General features: G+C 38.7%; 1 protein-coding gene across 11 annotated transcripts in view; it reads right to left on the reverse strand.

Moving 5' to 3' along the window:
* The window catches only part of wake (wide awake), a 73979-nt gene that overhangs the window by 11067 nt on the left and 39712 nt on the right, over positions 1 to 23200 (reverse strand). For 4 of the 11 annotated variants that reach the window (XM_012374754.2, XM_067351907.1, XM_012374755.2 and 1 more), the window contains 2 exons: positions 2433 to 2567; positions 2235 to 2313 (listed from right to left, as the gene is read on the reverse strand). In XM_012374754.2, coding sequence (XP_012230177.1) covers positions 2235 to 2313; positions 2433 to 2567 — 214 coding nt within the window. Of the gene's footprint in view, positions 1 to 2234; positions 2314 to 2432; positions 2568 to 3204; positions 4733 to 6784; positions 13123 to 16760; positions 17488 to 20882; positions 21960 to 23200 lie in introns of those variants that run through there. The other 7 variants (XR_010889296.1, XM_067351903.1, XM_067351905.1 and 4 more) reach the window with 5 other exon arrangements.

A 23200-nucleotide genomic window follows, 5' to 3' on the forward strand; every position in this document is an offset into this window, starting at 1 on the left:
ACTCTTCTCGCCACTTCGGTTTTTTTCGTTAGAATGAAAAAATTGCATCTTGCTCAAGCGGAAAATCGAGGAATTAATGAGGTTCACTCTAAAACATTTAATTACTTTTCCCTACTTTGCCTCGGACTTCGATGCGTAAAAGAGGACGTCAAATAAATGTTAACGATATAAAATAGTCAGAATAAATGCTAGCTAAATGAGTTTTTCCAGTTACACGCCACTATCGATTTCTCGTTTGCGACAAGAATTTCCATCGTGTTATTGCAACTAGCGGAACTTGCAACTTTTTTTTTATTGCCCATTGATTATTTTAATTCTACAAAAATTTTTCTATTATATTTTTAATAATAAAACAAAACGTAATAAAATAAACATAATGAAACAAAATAAAATAAATATGCATAATTAAATATGCAGTTATGCAGAAAAAGTTACAACTTCCAATTACATATACATATATAAAAAAATATTGTTGGATAGAATGTGTTGTGCATATGGTAAAAAAATTTCCACGAGCCACTTGTCATATTATAAAAAATAGTTCACCTTTTGACTGTCAGCGTGGAACTTTATTTTTAATGTTATTCTAACATGACAGTACCGGACATTTTAAAATTAGTATTCTTTTAATTACGTTCAATTTTAACGGGCCACGTTTATATAAAACTGTATAAAAATATTATATTTACATAATTGAGCACGAGATTGATAATAACATGTATCCAATTTTATCAATAATTATATTAATCTTTATATATATATTTATTAGCATCAAAATTTAAATTTCTACACGGACTTTGAGTGCAATTAATAATAAATCTTTTTAACTAAATTCGTTTGCTTATGTGTTAACACCACGGTCACGTTAATTGACACGGGGACATTGTTCAGTGTCTGAATAATTCATTTATGGACAGCTCACGCTTTGTTGTAGTCGCCGGAAGGCACCAAAAAGCTACACTATATATACTACATCCCCCGGCGACACAAATCGGCGGTGATTGCTCGTCGGAAGTAGAAACGAACGACTATTTTTTCGTAATTATCACGCGCGACTGGCTATTAAAAGCTTCACCCAGACGTATTAAAGCGCAACAACACGCGTTTCGATTTAAGAGATCTTTTGCTATTTGTTCTAGTGAAATTCGTAACATATTTTTGCTTAATTCAAAAACTTAAAAAGCTAATAAAAGCCAGAGCTAGGAAACGCTCAATATTCCAAATTATTAATTGAATATATAGACGTTTCGACCATCATCGGTGATCGAAATTACCTAAATTTATAATTCGGTATCCGTAACATTAAATGCGACGCAAAAATAAAAGAACGTGGTCGTTTTCTAACGAAGTGAAACTGAGACTGTTACCATCATTGTTAATTAAAATGAATAAAACTGTGAATGTTAGCAAAGGTCAGCCAATATAGAAACTAAACAAAGAAGTCAAATATAAAATTCACCTAAAATCATTGAAAAAATTAAAATAATGGTTAATGTTAAAGATATCGAGTTATAAATTTAGGTAATTTACGTAATTATTGCGCGTACACCGATTTTAATGTGCTTAAAATAAAAGCCAAACTAATCTGCTGTACACATTATTAATAGCTCGCTATAAAAGTGATTACACACGTGAAAAATTGAGCAAGAAGAAACTATCTTATTCGTCCTAGCTTTAATTCTTTATTTTTCTTCTGAATCCTTTTTGGATCACGAGGACACGAAGTTCGGGCGATTATTTTTCGTATCGCGCAGTCTACACTTAAGATGTAGGGTGACCCAGATCTTTGGGGGCACCAAGATTCACGTCGGATCGAATCAAGATGTTAGTTCTGCGCTGGTCGAACAATTCCTAATGGCGCGATTGACTGTTCCTGTAGAGGTGCGCTTCGAAACTTTCAGGTCGTATATTCGATTAAAGCTCTTTCGAAGTAACGTGTGTGTCGGCAGAGCGACTTCTAGGTCGTACGTGAGCTCTTTCGAAGGCAAACAGGATCCGATCTTTTATAGATCCCTACAACTCGCGAATATAAAGAATAAATATTTAATCCATTTTTACGCGACTTCAGTGATGCATCTAGAAACCTATCTAATGATATAAATATTTAGCTGTCGCGTGGAATCGCGTGCCAATTTATTAGTCTCTTCAGTTTTCTGAACGATAAATCAATCATCCTTAATCGCTCCTTAACAGTGTGCATACATGTATAGCCGACGATATAAATAACCACTCACCTATTTATGTTCACATCGGTGGACTCCAAAATAGTTCTCGTTTTATCCAGGTGACCGTGTTCCACAGCCGCAAATAGAGCTAAAAATACAACGACATCGAAATTAATCCTCATTGTATTCGCAGCATAATTTGCTGTGGCAGAAATGCGTAGAAACAGAGGAGCGCTTGAAAAAATAAAACGAAAAAAATTAAAGTACCATGCAGATGTATGTTGAGGGATTGGGCCGATAAGGGATTGATATGTATCGACGACAGATTATTCAGCTGTTGCGGCTGCTGTTTTTTCTTGCCGAAACCTTCCAGGAACTCCATCCCTTGCAACGAGTGTAATTCTGTGCGAGATAAAAGAAATGAGAAGCAAAATAAATAAACAATGAATAAATGAAGCGAATAAATATTGCGATGAAAAGGCAAATAAATGTGAGATATAAAAATTTAAAGACAATCAAGAAAAAAGTATATCTCGCGAGAAAGGCAAATCCTCGCGGTTCAATTAGATGCGCGACTCCTTCGGATATAAAACGAGAAAATGAAGTTTGCCGAGGGAAAAGCTAAGATTTGAAAAATAAGACTTCGCATTATTTCTTTCTCGGAATAACTTGTACAACAGTTACAATTGGCTCGTGCATTTTACTCGAGCCACTTTCACGATTAGAAATTTTCCCACGTGCCAGTGATGTTCTTCAATGTTAATTCCTCCCGTGTTCGCCGTTTCATTTCACGGTTAACACTTTCCTTTTATAAACTTTCCACGATAATTATTAATTTATTTGGCGTGAAAATGCCCCGGTAAAAGTTAAGCGCGCCGCTTTATCAAATCTAGATCCTTTTTTCGCGCAACGCCGATTCCGTAAGAGAGGAGGAGCTAAATCGCTAACTTGCCGCGAAAATTCAAGCCAACTTCCTAGAAACTGTTTAATTACGTCTGGTGCGCCGCTGGCTAATTAGAAACTTATTGATCCGGCGTACTTGATCTCGATGACGTCGACACGAGAACTCGCTCTTGACCGATCCGCTCGTAATCCTTCGTTTCCTTCGCGTCTCTCTTTCTGCCGGTTGCCATTTTACTTCGAAAACTATTACCGCGCTTGCTCGCCCAAAAGTTCGCGATATTATCAACCGTCCTGATTTTGCAGGACTTGGAAGTACAGATCTTGACATCGTCGAGGAATTTCTGGTCCTGGGAACTCGTTGCACTTATTTTCTCCATATGATAGGAACATTTAATTCTCATGTGGTCAAATGCGCCGAAGGATTCAGCAATTCTTCGGCTACCATTTATCGCGTTTATTTGCGAATTTTTGCTCGACTTTTCGCAAAGATGTCTTAAAGGATCCGTCTCGCATCTGGGACGAAACGTGCTCCGCAAATCCTCGTTCTCGAGACATTTTTCGTCTTCGTTTTTGTCTCGGTCGTAATTCACTTTCCTGTAGAAGTTAGTCGCGGCTTTATTGGAATCCACGACGATAGTCAGAACATCGCGCTCACAGGACGCTGCACGTTTGTTTTTGCAATCCTGTTGTTGTTTTTCTTTATTTTCTTCCTCTTCAGCTTCAAAGAGAAAACTCGAGATGGAAGAATCCAAGGAACTGTCCAGTACGAACGTAGGGTTTTCGTACGATACATGTTTGTTCGGCTGATGCGCGTATGTCTCACAGGACATGCGTTTGTCGCCACAGTCCTTCCCACGAGTGTCCTCCTGCGAGTTCTCCGCGCTGTGTTTCTTGCGAAAAATGCGAATAACCTTCGGTGACTTCACGTCCTCGTTCTTCGTCGAGGGTCTCTCCACGTCTTTGCGACCCTTACCCATTATTCTGTCGGTCAGCGACAATTTGCTCTTCAGATCTCTCGTGATTTCTCGTGAATCGGTGTCGTTTGCTAACACTGAAACCCTTCGAGGACTCGAGGATACCTCGTCATCAGTTTTGTCTCCGATACGAGAACTTGTGTTCTCCGAACTTTTCCACGGGCTCGAGGACCTCTCACCGTCCTGCGATTCTTTAAGGACATCAAGATTACGTCCTTTAAGGGCATCGGGATCACGATCCTTCGAGGCGGACGAAGGATCGAAGCCGGCGGTCATTCGTATGTTCGCGTGATCGCGTATTTTAGACATCAGTTTCACGGACGCCCGGAAGGATCTCGACCTTTTCAAGGTCGACATCCTGCCGCCCGAGGTACGTCGCGAGAGTAATTCCATCCTCGGGCTGGATGAGGAGGATTTGCGGAATTTCATCTGGAGATGGCTCTAGATGATTTCGTTTAATATGCCTCGATCCTCTATCGAGATTCTCTCATCCTTCCGAGAGATGTCCTCGAATACTTTCGATACGGTGACATCGATCTTCGCGATATTGCTCGTTTCCTAATTTATCAATGGCAATGTTTTATTGTTGTCAGCAATAAGGTACGTCACTCTGCTTCTCTTTGGTGGGGTAAAGCTTCCAAGTTTGCGACTCTTCGTCAATCCGTAAAACGATTCTTTGGCTTAATAAAGCTGAAAAAAATTATAGACGAGGTTATTCATTTGCTTCCGGCGGTCCTGATTTTAGCGGCACATTTCCCTTTTGGATAGCATGACGAGAATTGTATACGTTACGCTTCACAGACTATTTCGAAATTTCGAAAATGTTGACTTTCTTAACGTGATTAGTACTTATCCGATTTGTTGAATTTTCGTTCTGGCGGGCCAGAATATTCCGCCAACATGTCCATCAGGACGACGGCATCGTTAAATATTTACATGAAACGTTGGAGAGGCGGAAGAGCGGAAAAGCGGATGAAAGAGAATTAGCGCAAGTGTCGCGACGAAAGGATGACGCGAACGTAGTGTCGAGTGCCGCCTCCAAAATGATTTTATTGTTTACTCAGGACACGCACTCACACTCGGACAATTCCGTTGCGCGACAATTGGCCATTACGAAGAAGTGGACCGAACGCCGCCTCTTCCTCCTCGGAGCGGTCGACAATTTGCCAGCCCAATCAAATTTATTGCCGCCGTCCGTTAGTCGTTAAGATCTTGATGACAGCAAAGTACTCCAAGATCAATGACAAGATCGCTGTCGCGGTTTAACCAGCATCGACGTGCACAGTAAGACGATTATTCGCGACGGCGGTACGCGCGTCAAGAGTTAAGCGCGAGTTTCCCGCCCGTCTCCTCATATATTTGAACAAGACATCAATATTCTGCACCGAAAAACGGGGATGAATGATATATTCTATTTTGACGACGCTCATATCGAAGCGCAGCTGCAATACGGACTGTTTACTTTGAGATTCTCACAGAAATATGCACAGGCTTTCACGGGAACTGAAAACTCATTGATGATATATTACACGCGCGGAATGATGATCGACTAAAATATCTTTCGCGACCTGTGCCAGTCTGTTTCTCGCGAAAGCGTGGACGTTCAAGCGTGCTCATATCGATTGGAAGGGGCAAAAGTGGCTGCTTGTGATACAGATTGGAGCTCATTAGATATTAACGAGGGAATTACTGGTCGGCGGGATGATAATACGGTAATTATAGTTTGCAACCGAGTGAATTGTTAAAGTTCTTTGATTTAGAGGAGCCGTATTCCTTCATTCTCTGATAATCGACGTTCGAAATCCAAATGGAAGGAGCGTGTACGAGCAACTGGAAAAAAAAAACACGTGGGATAAAAGAAGGACGGAAAGACTCGCAGCTCTATTGGACATTTCCTCCCTCAACGACCGTCGCATTAATCATCCTGACAATACCTCTCTCTCTCTCTTCTTTTTTTCCCTGTCCTATTCATCGTCTCCTGTACTTCCGCATAACTCGCGCGATTGTTATCACAATGAATTGATCTCTTTACGAAGAGTGTCAAACCCAGGCTCTCCCTAAAAGCGAAACGACTCGCGACTAACTCTTAACTCATTTTTCAACTTCGTTACGAACGCGTATTTACCGAGCGTTGTCTTCGCTATCAGTCCTTTTCGCGATAAACGACAATCTAACTTCCTCTCCAGCGGAGGAGTCATCGGACTTTTTTATGACATATTTGCGTCACGAGATATCTTTGTGAAATTAGGCTGTCACAATGTTTTATTCCATATTTGAACTCAATCGGATTTAATAACGACAAGAAAATTTTTTTCATAAGAAGATTTCTCTTATTAATGTTCTCAGAGATATATTTCAAGTGTTAAGAACACGCTTTTTACAGTCCCGTCTGCGAAACATTCCATATAAAGCGTTACGTAGAATAATGTAGCAGACGCGGTGTTGTAATCCACGCCTGCCATCCCGAGCGAAATCTTGAGCAATAATCGTCGCGAAATTCCTGAGATTCGCGCGAACGTACGTCGCACGCGCGACAACGTACCGTGTCGTTTATGGTTATGCAATGCCTTCATGCAAGCCAATCTTGCAAGGACGCGTACGTGAGTCCATTCACCGTTCGCCCATCGAATACTACAGCGGCAAGTCGATCGGGATTAAAGTCCCGGCTAGAATCTCTCTTTCTCGTCGATGCTATCCGAGAAGGACATTTGCCGCATGGAGACGCGCTGGTATGCGGACTACCTGGCTATCACAGAGCGAATTCCGTCCGGCTGGACCGTTTCTAAGCGCGACATCGGCTCTCGTCGTATCCCCGCACTTGAAGATGAAAATAGCGTCGTTTCTCGGACGCCTTTGACGTCTCTCCTGAGATCTTTATCCAAAGACCGTCACGGCATTCCGAATAAAGATCCATCACTTGAATGTTACAACGTCGATGCGATGTCTTTTCAAATTTTTTTTCTATCGATATCGATCGGTCAATATTGCGTGGAAATTCCAGATCACTTTGCATCGCTTGCTGTTAATCCTCACTATTCATAATATCACTCAACTTTTCTTATACATACAAGATTCAACTCAAACGTCAGACACGTGTGTGGGGCCCCGAATCAATTTTCTGAGATTTACCGACGGGCCGAAAAGTCGTTGCTTGCGCGCGCACTTTTTTCCAACCGTTATGCTGTTACATGCCGGAGTCTGCCGGCGTGCGGAGAGGCGTTGATAAGACGAATAACTTTCTTCAGCGTGACGATCACTTCACAGATCGACGTTACAGCGCTTTCTCTGCGAAGATGCAATTTTTTCTAGACGCTGGTCCGTTTTTTCTTCACGCACGAAAATTCAACTCAGAGTCACTCAAACGTATTATGATTCTCTCTGCTGCAGCGTTCTCGTGAGTTGTGAGCGCCACCGATGTGGCTTTACTGACGGGTACACATGCCAACGCGACCCCCTGATCCGTTCCATGGCGAGCAAACAGCTGCCGCGTCTGGTCCCCTCCAACCGGTCGTTGCGTGGCGCTGAAGAGAGAGAGAGAGAGAGAGAGAGAGAGCGGCTTTTGGCACCGTCGACTGACTCGCACGAGCCAAGTTGTCTGCCTTTCTAATTAGGCCAGACGAATGAATAGTCTATATCTCTATACCGTTTATATTATCGATATTGCCAAGGGATGAAATATAGCTTGTCACGATACCGTCGAAAATAAACACGTCTGTTATATTCATGGCTCTTTAGGTGATTTCTCGATAATATTCACATTTAACAGCTTTGTTTCGGCGCAAATTAATCACTTTCGATTTTTCCTTCGTTTAATCTTCTAATTATTCTGCTTGCTATAGAAGAAAACCAAAATAGATGTTACATGCATTGCGTAGCACTGATATGGATTTTGGCAACGCGTATAGTCACATGAGGTAACTCTTCGGTTCTAATTTTATGTGGTTTACCTCAATGTTTGCAGAAGTTGACGTCAATGCTTGGTTTGAACGATAATTAGAGCGATGAAATTAAGTCTAATATGCATATATCATTATTGAGATAAAAAATTTGTTTCCACGTAACTATTTCTATAGAACGTCTTCTTTTCGCGTTAATTTGGTTCGATCACTTTTAATTTAATTTGATGGTGTCACTTTGGGTAAAAATATTTTTAGCTTGATGTTGTCACTTTGGGTGAAGATATTTTTTTCATTTCCTAAAAATAATTTCACTTTGAGTCGTTTCAGCCGATGCTTCACTGAAAGGATACGTGTAGTGTTATTCACATTTAAATAATCAAATAATCCGGTGAACAACGTACGTATACGTTAAAGGTGCGCAATAACTGTATTTTTCATTGATATCAAACGAGGTGTACGTTCAATATATAATTACATTAATTATCGATAATTATATTAATTATCGCTAATCCAGTTAATTATTCCGTTTTCCCGCATATATCATTGAACAATTCGGCGTCATTTGGCGCGTACATCCACGTCAGAAATTTCGGAACTGCTACAGCTAGTTGGAGGCAGAATTTCCATTATGTTTCGGGAGGAACATGAGATTACATACACGCGCATCCCTTTTCCGCGTTTGAACCTGTCTGCGTAATTAAACAGCCTGCTAGATAATGCCCCTACATCAATTATCAATCGAGAGTATCTCAACGCAACCTCAGATTAAAGGATAATATTATTGGCGCACAATGCGTCACATTATACGATAGAGAAGTCTAACAGAATCGACGATAATCCCACCGTAATTTTCAAGAGAGCCTCTTTTTATATACAAATAAGATATTAAATGCACGTGACTCTGCATTAAATTTTACCTCGTGAAATTATTTTCTCTTTTTTTCTTTTTATATCCACTATATATACACATTGCATTTATTAATTATATTGTAAATGGATTAAAGAGCTGGCTATTTGCATTTTTATACGATACGCGGAATTCACACACTGATTTTCAAGTATAATTATGATGCGTGAAAGGCACCGTAATAAAAATCATTCCGAATAACATCATCGTAGTGAAAGGTTATACTATTTATTACGCAGCGTGTTGAAGTCACTCTGGAAATTCAACCCTCCGGAGTAAGTTTTATCACGATATATTTATTCAAGAGGCGTTTTCGATAGAGTACGAACGTGCCTAACATCCTTTTGAATGTTTGATTTGTTCTTATTTTGCTGAAAAAAGTCACCTAACTGAGCCGAGAAACGATGCAAGTTTTTCCGATAATACTAAAACTTGCATTTCTTTAATGCGAAATCTTTAAAATTTTGATATGAAAAGAATTTTAATAATATTTATATTTTTTTTTAATAGACGTCAATATTGGAACATTTGTAACTTACTAAAAACAAACTTCGCGCGCAATTTGCGCGCTTTAGTTCGTTAATTCTAGGGCTGTCGAAAAAAGAAGAAAACGAAAAGCGTCAAAAAGTTCATTAGAGATTGCGACTGAAACTTCCTCAGGAAGTTTAACTATTGTGCCGCGAGAATTTAATTTCTAGTCTGGGAGGATTGCAATAACAATGCCCGGAGTTTTGTTCGCATGGTACGAGTCGTAATGAAGCAAGCCACGAAACACTTTTATTCCACCTACTACTTAGATAAAAGATGCATTCACGGAACTCTGATATCGCGATCGTCATTATATTTCAGTGAGCACATGAGCGGATTATTTTCTACATATTGTTTTAAGCTATCTCGCGCGTAATGTGCTCATTGCGATGTTCATTCTCTCCGTATGATTGATACTTATTTTACACCGACACGATAGTACAAAGGCATTGATAAGCAATTCGCCGGAAATGCGGCAAACCGCGAATTAACAAATCCCGTACGATTGTAAAGCGCATAGTGACGTCATGTATTATATAACGCAAATCTCATAGTTCAGTTTTAGTTTTAATACGCATATGCTTTTACTGTCGATAAAAGCGTTCCACGAGAAATAAAATTTCGAATAAAATCCGTCAGCGAGGGCGTATTAATGAAAAATTCATCGGTTCGTAAAACGTAACGGGCGTAGTCGACTGCTCTATTACGGATACAGTCCGCAGTCGGTTTAATGCTCTGTTGCGATCCCGTTTTCCGGCGACATGGTACGTTCTTAGGTGCCGGTAGGATATCTTTTATACGCGCCAATTCAATGTGCGGAAATTTTGCGCGGAGAAATTTTGGAAACATTCAACTACATTGAACTTTCTCTCTAGAAATTGTTCACCAAGAACTTTTTTTTTATTATTTTATATAAAATCACAAAGAAGACTTTCCAAAGTTCATAAATGAGTTTCAACCGACGTGTATTTTTTTTTTTAGACACTTTAACGAGCTAGGTTAAGAAAAACGCGACGTTGGACAAGTACTTTAGTCTGTCCTCGTTTATTAATTATCCGGGCGTCATTATGCCACGATAAAGAAAGTGAGGAAAAGACGAAGTAACTCTATCTCGTTGTTTTCTCACTTACTTTACTCGAAATTATATTAAAGCTGGTCGTCTCTTATGATCAGTAAAGTTTCTCACTGCCAGTGTGTATTTTTTTCCTTTTTCGAAATTAATATTTAAGATATACATGAAGATGTATACATATGTTTGAAATGTACATATCAAATTGAGATCGAGAAAGCTTGCGTTAAAAGTGAGCGCGCGGTATTTTTAAAATCTTATTAACATAAGCACATTAAATAAATGTGTACTTGCAATTTACTTAAACGCATGAATATTGCGCATACGTGATAGATGTTCGATATTTGCATTGTTGCCTTGCAAACATAATTATGTATGCATCTGCATATCGATTACGATGCAGTGTGCACAATATCTTGAAAACGGAATGTAAATTTATTAAATATCGATTTTATATTTCTACATTATGGAATAATTTTGCATAATTTTACATCTGATGGTGTATTTGTAATTTTATCTATTCGTTTCTGGAAATAGTGTTCCTATTAGTTTTTTTCTCCCTCGCATCTGATATATAAATCGGATACGTCTCTTCTCTGTGACATTTCCCATTACTTATCTTTGAGATGGAATCGGATACGGAACCATTGCGGTAAGAGTGGCGAATGTGAGCCGATCATCTGAATCTTAATGCGCCTCGGGGGATTTCGTGGTTAGAAAAAACACGCGTTATTTTCACACATACACGGAAGTAATATGAATATGTGCGTATATGTGCGGATTTTTCCGCTACTGCGAGTAATGTGTCTATAAATTAGAGAAACGCCAGCTCCGAAGATGCATTTGCGCCTGTACGGCGTCTCGAGAATCGCTCATCAAAGTGCATAATCGATCGGAGCGGAGCGTATTGTCCGTCGGCAATGGAACGTAACTATACGTGTTACACGGCCGTGCGATATTAGACGGAAAATATGACGCGCCGCGGTATACCACAAACGCAGCGTATGCGATGATGCGGAACGGATTCCCCTCTTCCGCGGAATCCATTTCCAACTGACGTTGAGATTATATATGGCACTGTCAGGAAATTGGAAGGACGTATTTCTCTTGGACGTTCTGTAAGGCGCATTAAAAAGCCATGTGCAGCGGGAGTACGTTTGACAAGGTGAGAAGTAGCGGAGAAGCGCGCGTTCGGCTGCTTTCCCCAACAATTGGCGCAAAAGTGGAATATATCATGGAGCGGAGCCAGACTTGACTTTGAAAAATGAAAAAGTTTCAACGGCGGATATGAGATGCGCGTAATAAAAACCTAATGCTATTTAGCATAGCGCCGAAGATAAAGTAATTCGTTTAGCGCAGCAGCGGTTAAATCCGTTTAAAGGAATGGCCGAACCAATTTCCCGCATTTGCATTGCCGATGATTTGGAGAATTGATGGGGCATGTTAATTATTTGACATAATTGAAAACTGCCGCGATAGGAGAAGCGCTGTAGCGAGCAAGCGGATTCAGCGAATCGATAAATTTTGATCGTCGGGAGCATTTAACACGCTCGAAAACTGCGTGCGTATCGAGTTTTATAAAAAAGCAAACCAAATCCCGCTTCATTTAATAACGATTGGTTTATCCGATATCTTTTGAAGCTTTAAAACGATGTCAATTCGCCGGTTTATGGAGAAATGAATTCTCTATTCGCGGAATGCGCTAAATTCAACTGATGAGTTTTATCCGAAAAAAAGCACTGAATCGTATTTCAATAAATTAAAAACTCTGATGCGCTGTCCGAGGGACGTGAATGATGCAAGACCGAATAATTAAAGGGTTAATGAATTCCGCAGAGATACGACGAGAAGTCATCGACATTCTTTGTCGCACTCCAATGAACTTCGAAACCCAAGATACTCCGCGCTCGCAAGTTTCAGATTCTCCAAAGAGTTTTGGTGCCAGATATGTAAATTTCAGCAATTGTTTTCCACGATTTCTCTGAGAAAACCTGGGTCGTTATTTGTGTACGTATGAAAAACAACTGTGCCATTTTTTAACGCCCCTTTTGAAATTTTTATATCCAAGATATAGAAGTTTCGCTTAAAAGAGCTATTTATCAACCGGCTCGATGTTTTTATGTACATCTGACGTGAACGCTATGAAATATGTACTGAAATTAGGTAACACGTTTATGAAGCCGTTGCGCTGGAAATTCTCTCGTATAGAAATGCGCTCCGATATCTGTTTAGTAAGGAGAGAACATTTTGACACGCATCGTAAGTTTGAAGATATATGGTTTGCGAAGAGCGAACTTTTCGAGAAACAACGACGGCGTCTCGTTTGCGAAAGTTTTCATCCCGGTGCTGTCGTAAATTTTTTGTCGAAACGAAGAAGAACAATTCTCAGCGTATTCAAAGTAGAAAATTTGCATGCGGCAGTAATGATGGTACAATTAACATCGTAATTACGAGGCAACGATGTATATACTACATAAACTGTATTCTCAGGGAGAATATTACGCATAACAGTGTGTGTGTGTGTGTGTGTGTGTGTACATAGGCGATATTTGTGAAGCACTCATTCTCTAAGAAAAAAAGTTCTCACTATGATTTCACCGCGCGTTTCACGTTCAGTAGCACACATATCATAACTACTTTCGCAATTTACTTTATCGCTATCTGGCATGTGATAATAATTAAACAAGGTAGCCGCTCGCAAAACTATGAGAGAATCAATGTAATTTTTCATCATATTTGTTTTATTAATGAAGCAATAAAATCGCAGCTTTAATCTGCACAAGGGTCTACGGGAAACTTATAATTACACATATGCATAGCATATTCGAGAAAAAACAGACGTTTTTAATGCCACGTGCCAGTAAAAGAGAATATCTATAATTTTTAGTTAAACGTGGGATTCACAGTGCAGTGTATCGTGTATTTGAATTACTCGTTTTTCGCATCGTATATCACGTAGGATATTTCGATATTTTATTTTCCGTTCTGACCGCGTTTTGTACAAAAAAAAAAAAAAAATAGTTTTTCAACATAGACAGTAATGTATAAAATCAGATGTGCCATCAGTTGCTTTTGAATAACTTGCGAAACGGATAAATTGTATAAAGCTCACCAAACGCAAACACCGTTGATTAATTCTTTAATATTACGCATCTGCTCGCGCGCGCGCGCGCGCGCGCGCGGTTTTAAAAAGTTTCTAGATTTGACTGTGTGTGTATGTGGCTCTTTTACTTCTCAATTGTGTTTCGTAGAGTTTTTACAGAAAAATATATTTCGTGTAAAAGTTACAGCTGTGCTTCGACGAGATTTGGTTTCAGACTAACCCGTGTGGAAAATGTGTACATCACATATTGGCAACTATATTTGGATAGTATCTTAAATAATCACGAATTTACCCGCAACAAGCGTGTTTGCGTAACATTTCCCGGATAGTATGATTGTGTATTATGATTAACAATACCATAACTGAGAAAATGAAAGAGATTTTCCGAGAGAAAATTTTTAAATTATATTTTCTCTGGAAAATTGAAAAATGAGATTTAATTCTCAAAAAAAAAGAAAAAACGCACGATAAAAATAGCAAAAACGTCAGTTTTCGATTTTGAAAAATACTTCGCGTATGCACGAACGTATTTTCGAGCTAACATATCGCCTCCCGGGGTGTTTCGGCAGTAAGTTGGAGCAATCTCTTTAACGAAAAAAAAGTTCCTCTCCGGAATAGTATTCGTCCTATGAAACCAAAGTGGACTACGCGCTCGTTCCCAGGGGATATACGGAATGGAGGGAGATAAGGAGCGGCGAAGAAAGATCTCTTGAGAAAAGAGATAAGAGGATAATGCATTTTCTTCTTCGAGGTTTTCGTGTTCCGCTATCCGACGGTGATGGTTCTTACGTCGTCGTCATTTTGCATTAATGCAGTCGCTACCGCAGACTGTACAAGCCCATAGTTCTTCATTGCAAAGTATGCAGATGCCTCATTTTGAATTCCGTAGGAAATGACCGTGGCGTGAACCTCATCTTCAAACAGAGATTCTGCAGAATTATTCGCTCCATGACCGAAAACAGTTTTCATTTGTAGATAATGAAAATATTTGCAGTGAGAGAAATGCGGAAAATTATTCATTTTTGCAATGTTCGAAATTGTTTTGCTCATTCTCGCATTTTAATCAATGTAGTTCTACAATGGCGAAACAACCAATCGGGTTTGCCATTTTAACATAATGTTGTTATTGCTCTGATATCGAAATTTAACGCGAAATTAATAAATCAAATGTGCTGACGTAGTTTGAAAATGGTGAATTTGTTTGCTAAATGGACCGCAAATATTCATCATGCACGACTGTTAACCAATGGACATGACAATTTTATCGTAATCAGGTGCGAATCGTAACAGATCTGTTTGGTTTCCAAGTTTCACTTTATGCGCGGATGCGTTTAGTTATTACTGTTTATACAAACATTGATGATGTTAAGAGTAAAGGTAAAATATATTTTATCATCGGTGAATTATAATAAACATATGCTGTTTTACCGAAGCCTTTGTGTACAAAATTCGCGTACCGAATTAATTACTAACTAAAATATTATCATTTTTTATTATCATTTTATGGTCAGGCTCGATAAACTTGCGGAAAAACAAATTGTTGTTTATAATTTAACGAAATAACATATACTTAATCCATTTGAGTTTGAATAACTGAGCAAACGAGAAGAAGGGATGCTAATAAGACCAAACGAATCAGGTGTATCGCAATGTGTCAAAGAGTATTTCTTGACAAGTTACTAAATTCTGCTATTTTAGACGACATACGTCGCGTTTTTGCATGAACTGCCGCATTTTCGTGTTTCTGCTCGCCGTTCGAAACTGCATCGCGTGCATATCGGCCGTTGTACCGTCCTGTACAAAAGGACTGATATGTGTCGCGCGCACGTGTCGAGGCATAGACATTAGATCCTATACTGAATCCAGCGATGCAAACTTGATCTGTCAGGTACAACGAGTGACGCATCGCAAAATTGAGAAAATAAATGCGGAGGCGCACGCGAATAGGCAGTCAGTCGATAATCGAGATATATCGAGAATCCAGAATGTAGGGATTTTACTGAGTCACCGATCGGTCATATTGTCATTAACATTACACAGTAAATTATGTTATTTTATAAATAATTCGAGGAAAAGGAGAGAGAAAAGGAGTTTGTGAAACATTGGATATTGAAACTAGAAAGGTTCTTTGGAATGAAATTCTATGAAGACTCGGCGAAGCGGCGCTGAGTGTGATTTAACGCATCGCTTGATATTCATTCGTAATTTAATAACTGCGTTATCAATTACACGCTGCAATTTATCATCGTACTACGCGATGTCGTACGCGATAAATTTTTCCGACCGCTGACATTTCACGAACGTCTATTTCATTCTATATCTGGTAGATGTGGAAGCAATTTTCAAACGGACGCTATCTAACCCGAGATGGGTTTATCACCAGCTTTGAAACATAATGTTAGCAAAATAGCGAAGCAAACACACAAATTTGCTTCGTACCGCTGATATTCGCGTGGGTTTTGTATGTTATATATCATTTATATAATGCGAAAAAGAGATGCTTATTAACAAGTGTTTCAATATTAATCTACAAGTACGGCTATATTATACATATATTGAAAGGATTTGAAATCAATGTAATACTGCAAAGGAAATAGTAACATATTTCATTGTGAAACATGGTTGTTAATTAGCATATTAAAATACGTCCTGCAGCTTTTCAGTGGAATGTGCTGTATAATTTTTTTTTTATTTTAATAAATTTTGACGAAAGTCGGTTAAATAAATATCCTCGCCCGATTGAAAAGCATTGATACTGCTCCTCGCTTGTTTGGAGAAATGGATAATTGGATTCAACGCGACTAATTGCACCGGGAACAAATAGACATCGTAACATCGCAAAAAATGATCATTTTTCACGCTCCGGGCGTGTCACCCTATTTGTCTTTGCGTACTTTATTAAATGCATTTAAATTTCAGCCATGACAATGTCACCACGGGTTTTTTGAGCATGCATTTGCGAAGAGTTTTTTTTTATTTAATATCGATTTCTCACTTGTCAATCTCTCCGGCAGCTATGCAGATTTTATATATGAGCCGAATCAATAATTCCGATAAGTACGATATGATATGTATGTGGGTGTATTGTGTTGCGATGCCGCTGAAGACATATGATATTTAATAAAATAAAAATAAATAGGATTTTGCAATTTTAATGGAATAAATGCTAGTTGAAAAATTGCACGCGAATCGGTATTTTATATTTCATTTACCTTGTAAAATTTTTAAAATCCTATTCGTGCGTGGAGTTGTTTTTTATTTATTCCATTGTGTCCAGAGAGCGAAACGCCCATTCGATGATAACAGTGTGAAATTGGATCATAGATCAGCGAATTTAATTATTTAACTTCCCCGATAGTACATTAACTATGTCACAAACGTTTTTACCGTTTATCGTGTATACGTTGTTAACATTTCATTCCATTAACACTCCATTCACTCCGATGATAGCGTACGGAAATCATAGCGGTAAGGCAATTTTAATTTATTGATCACTGAAAGTTCACTGAAGACGTCAATCAAAATTGCTCGTTACATTGTGTAATTCTTCGTTAGACGTCAAAATCACGTTGCGCGAATAATATATGCCACCATACTTCGTTGAGATATTACATTTGCACAAAGGCTATTATAAGCGCGTTATTACTAAGTTCCGATCGCACGTATACATTCTAACCGATTCACTGTGTTTCTATCGTGACTTTATCATCACGTCCGATTGAAAGTAACTTTGACTTTAACGAAGCGGAATGTAATTTCGTTATCGATTTGCAGCGCAGCGATGCAATTTCACGTTACGCCGAGAACACTGGAAAGCGTCGTGGAAAACCACAAAAATGAGATGGAGCTTTTCCATCACTGGCGTCGTCAAAGGAAAATATCAAAGTCGATTAACTACATGAAATGATATTTCGTCAATTAATACGTGTATATATATATCGCAACCTTGTACAAGGATTTTTTTTTATTTATAAAAAAAAACCTTAAACATTTTTTATCTTAGTAAATTACGATTTTCAATTACGAACTTTGCAAAATAAATGTAAGACGCGTTCTTTTAAAAATGCGTTGCTCTTTGCGCAGGTCCTCGCGATGTAAAGGAAGGACACAGACTGAAAGGAAGACTCGTAACAGATGTGGTGTGCTGTTAAGCGTCCGAGCATGACATCAGGGCAGGTGAGTTCGAATTTCGTTAAGCTCAGGGCCGTATTATAAGTCTGATAGATTTCAAGAGATGTTGAGTGGCATTGCATATAAAGTATTGCATTTAAAATATTTGAGTCTTGGAATGCTTTTTAAATGTGATATAATCATTAACTATTATTGTATTAAGGCAGAAAAATATTTTTGCAATGTTTTTCTATGCATTTTTTAACTAAAAAATGTTTTCTATTTTTAATGTTGCATTAATCAAAAATATATATGAAATTTAATTAATAAAATTTTGTTAAATAAATTTCATGATTTTGTTTGAATGTGTTTTTACTATTTTTAAAATATTTATAACATAAATTCGGTTTCAAGAGAGTGTAAACAAAATAAATATAATCATTTTTAATATATAACATTTTAATATCAGAGATGTGGAGAAGGCGCGTGTGCGAGTTTCATATTTCTTGCTTGTAAAACCCTTCGATTTTATCGAAATAAGAAGAAGCGAGAATATTATTTCTTATTGAGAGAACGTAGAATTTATTAAGAGAATGTAAAACGAATTTATCTGAAATAATCAGTTAAACGTATTTAATTCTAAAAAAGACGCGATATATATAAATTCAACGTTATTACCGTTATTATGAAAACCAGTTTCTCCTACATTATTGTACCGTAATCATTATACGGTTAGCGCGTGTGTAATTTGAGAGAACTATCCGTATAACTTTGCAATAATAATTATCCCTTCACGCTGAGATTTTATTAAGAACTTTTATGTCGACGGAACAAAAATAATACAAAACACGCATTATTATCCGCTGTGTGCTGTGCTTATTGCAACATGCTTCCGCAGAAATTTTCTCGAGCTTTATAAAAGTAGAAGTATGTTAGTGGTTTAACCTATAAGAACTTGTCTACTGTCTAAACGATATTACGCTGTGTATGAAAAAAATTCACTATCATTTTTCTCTCTTATAAATATAATTTTGACCTTTTCTATTGCATCAGCTGAAAGTGAAAGCAATTACGCGGCTATCACCTTACTATTTGAGAGCAATTTTGCGAAATTTTTCGAGACACCCGTTGCATTTGATACCCGCATCGCAGGTGCCGCCCTTTTCCGGAGCGTTTTTCTCACACGGGATGGATGGCGGGCAGAAGGGTGAACAGCGAACAAACTCGTAACGGAAACTTTCAGTACGCTCGTAATTTCATGCAGAATTTGAAAAGAGCGGAAGTAGGACAATTACGAAAGGGGGAACAATCGGGAGTCCTCATGATTTCTGAGCGTCTTAAACCTGTCCAGAGTAGTAAGAAATCGCGTAGATTACGATCTTTCGTGCGAGCGTACGAGAGCGAATAAATTAAGAAGCAAATCTCCGGCGCTGCATATATCGAAATTTAGCTGAGAAAAAAACCGCTCTCTGAAAAATCTGAGCTTGACAAAAATTACGAAGTACTATGATATTGACTGACGGTAGGAAGAGAGGCTGTTGGTTCTTTGCCCTTTTTATTATGCTTCCTTGCTCCGCATCGCTGACAGTGCGGAATAAAAGAGGTTCGCCATGCGTGAAGATCATTCCTGGATTCTCAGTAATCCAGCCCAACCTGGTTGAAATAGAGCGACACGACATAAATTTATGAGAAAAGGAGAGGCAGGGAAAGCGGAAAGGAAAGATTTATAACTATAAAGTTTGAAAAGCGTTACGTGACATAAAATTTTGTAAAAAAATAAATATTAAAGCGCGTAACTGCTTTCCACATCCTCCAAACACTCTCCTTTTTAGAATCGGAAAGAATTTAATTAAAGATTTAATTAAGTATGAAAAAAAAAATCGAAGAATGTGCGGTGCATAATAATTTTTATAATTCAATGTACGTTGGGTAATGAAAAAACTAATTTCAAGGAAAACCGAGGAAAATCTCATTTCTGCCTGTCACTTGCGATCATGATTCTTCGATGGTCGCGCTCAACACATTTACATAATCTAATCTTATGGTTGTGGTCTTTGCAATCGATGCATAATATTAAGGTTTATAACTTGGCGGTAATTGCTGTTTTCATCCAAAGATCGGCATTGAAACGACATTTTGGCAAAGTTCAATCCTATACAGATCAATGGGAAATAATGCTATTATAAAATAACTGGATTATCGTTGTCAGCGATTAATATCTGAGTGATTAATATATTGGCTTGCATCATGGAAGATGGATAAATGTTTTTTAATTCATTTACTAATAACAGATAGATATATCATCTCCCATTTAATTAAATTTAATATTCCCAAGATTTTATCGTTAATTAAATGGATAATGTATAATTATCAAATTATCGGTTTAGTTATTACATTACAAGTAATATACTGGTTAAACACATTAGGTAAATAATCTATTAATTTCTGCATCAAAACATGAAAAACGCGCAGCTTCGATATTTAAAAATTAATAAGAATTTGGCCATTAATAGGTCAAACAGCGGCGAGTGTTGGTACAATTGCACTCCAAGCTGCAAAAGGATCGCCTCATGCATAATTGCCTCTGCCATTTAGATGCAGTTTGTATACCAGTTGCTTTCACTCGGCTCACATATCAATATATCGTAAGAATCACCTTCCTTCGGTTTGCTTAAAGCTCATCGCGCCATGTCCGTTTAAATTCCTTCATCGCAATAACACTCGAGGGAGCGAACGACGGGCGGAACCGCCGACATCCGTCTTCTACTTTTCTCCAGAGTAGAGGTGACGGGAGCGGACCCTCCGTGAAAGTGAAAGCAAATCGTCTCTAGGGACGAGAGATATGTCTTGCGTAATCGATCGGAAGTTATGAAACTCGAATTGGCCATTTATTTTTCGCTTTTTTCACGCGGCTCGATCTAACGCCGAAGTTACGGGACGTTACGAGTCCGCCGTTCATAAATCTCTTATCGTCAATTTTGCGATACTTTTATTGATAACAAATTACAGTGCGCGATGATGTATGCGCGATCGCGCGCACGAAGATAAAAGAGTTCCAAGTCGCTCTAAGATTGAAATCGGTTTTCGAAGCGGCCGACATTTTCGAGCGAGTGGACGAACGATGAAATTCAATCGCGCTTCTCGACACTGCCGCTCGTAATTCGCCGAGAGTAATCGGATCGAGCATTTCGTCGTCCGACTAAGGGCTCTTCGTTAAAACTCACCGGCGCGGCGCCGTCGCACGTCGTTGCACCGAATGCAGAAACCGGTTTACACCGCGCGACGATGCATTCGTGATGCGGCCTGCGAGGTCCTCCACCTCCCGTGCTCGTGTCCCTCAGAGTCCTCCGTCCTCGTTCATCCTCGTCGGACGACGGCGCGGCCCCGCCGTGAACGAATCTCGCGAGAATCTCGATGTTTCTCGAAACACAGCATAGTAACCCTCGATCGCTCATGAAAATTTAATAATATCGATGATGTTCGCGGGCGTTAACCCGTTCGATGATTCCTTCGGAGCACTGCGCTGTCGCACTATCAAGTGTCATTCGGAAGACCTCAGCATGATTAAACAGAGCTCACAAGTTATCGTAATATTCGATCCCTCAGACTTTATCCAGCTTTCCTTTTCTCATTAGTAAAAAGTGCGGCGTGTCGTTACGTAGTTGACATATAATCATTGACTTTTTGATTACTGATTAAGCTGCTTTCAGCTAATTGCATTGTTTCTCACTCACTATATCACTGTGATCAATTCGTCACGAAGCAACTGATTTCTAAGAATGATGACTCTACTTATGCTAAGTTATCACTGATCGTTATCACAAAACGCTTTTCTTATACAACAACGAATGATTGTTCGCTGAATTATAATGTAAAATCTAAGGAGATGAGAGGAAGAACAATGTGAAAGGTCTTTGAAGCCAAGTTAATCGGTGCTGGCGATTCCTAATCGCGATTCAGAGAAATCGAAATGCGATCGCGTGGAACACGCGTGCTCTCTATCGCGCATGATAACTGGTTCTTTGTTCACCGTCGTCAATCTATCTCGGTGGGAACTCGCGGATGCGATCGCCGCAAACTGTGCAGGTCGCTCAGACGTGCCACTCGCACGACGCCCATTCGCCTTCTTTCATCGGAAGGACGTAGACAAAACGCAAGAGACGATTGGCTGAGAAGTTACCTGTCCAGACAGGTACAGAACCTCGCCTAAGGTTCTGGTTTCGTCACTTTCAGGCGCAGGCGAGCGTCGCGCGTACAAAGCTGCGCTCGGAAACATCACTCCGCAGGCTGTGCCAACTCTATCGAATATTGTACTTTCGAGTGTCACTTCGCTGAAACCGATTACCGATTATTTTAGATTTTTTCCTTACACACACATTATTTACTATGCTTTAAGTCTCAAAAAACGGTAGAAGACGGGGACAATCTTCTACCGTTCTGATTTGTATTAATATTGTGATCGAAAAGTCGACGGCAATAATTGTTCTACAAAATCAGATGTTTTTTTCATTTTTAAATCTTGCCACGTATTGTGGGATCCCGTTTTATTGCAATTAAAAGTTATAATTTAGTCATAAAGATACCATATAAATGACTTATATTGAAATGTTTAATAATGAAAGATTGCAGATATTCTATCGCGAACGTAAGATTTTCTATCTTATTCCTCTTTCGATGTAATTTATGAAAAAAATATATTAAAAACGATAAAATTAGGGATTAATTCAGCAATTACGAATATGACAGACGTTATCAGTCGAATGAGCATTCAGAATCCCGAACAATGCCGTTCCTGCAATTTAACTTTAAGCCGCCGTGGTCCCCAATGGCTCAAAACTTTCTATCGCGAGTTTATCCCTCGAGTGGAATGTTTTTGAGAAGCATTTTATCATGAACAATAAAGTTACAAACGAACTTGTCTCGTTAAAGCGTTAGTATTATTCTCCAAAAAAAGGGGAAAGATTGAATATTTGGCGGAATCATTGTGCGGAAAGAAAACACGTTCTTACGCTCGCGTTTACGACTTTTTCTCGTAATATTGACATTTATTTCAATTATTCGACGCAAAGTTTGCACGAGTGCTATATTTTGCGAGCTTACTATCACTAATAATAAAGATGAAAAGGAAAATCAAAATTCACCTCTAAAACTTTGTAAAGTTTGCAAGTAAAGACTTTTAAACGGGTCAAGTTTCTTTCACGCGGCAACTGCTAAAGGAAATTTAATCTATATTGCAGTCACTTTTATGGATAAGTATTAAAAAAGTAACATTTGCAGCATCATAAAACATACCTTGTCTCGTAGACGATATGTCATAAAGTTTTTCATTTTATATGTATTTTAAACCTTCGCTCGTATTTCATAGAGTATATTCTCGGATTATTCATACGTACACCGGTGAACACATAAAGTTGCATCAATTTAGTAATGCACAGTGTGCACGTCATGTCTAGATATTCCCACGTCATGTCGAAGACTTACTCTTTACATTTCTAAGTATTTCACAGCATTTTTAAATGATGAAAAAAATAAATTTTATATA

Source organism: Linepithema humile, chromosome 3 (assembly GCF_040581485.1).
Source record: "Linepithema humile isolate Giens D197 chromosome 3, Lhum_UNIL_v1.0, whole genome shotgun sequence".
Taxonomy (NCBI): Eukaryota; Metazoa; Arthropoda; class Insecta; order Hymenoptera; family Formicidae; genus Linepithema; species Linepithema humile.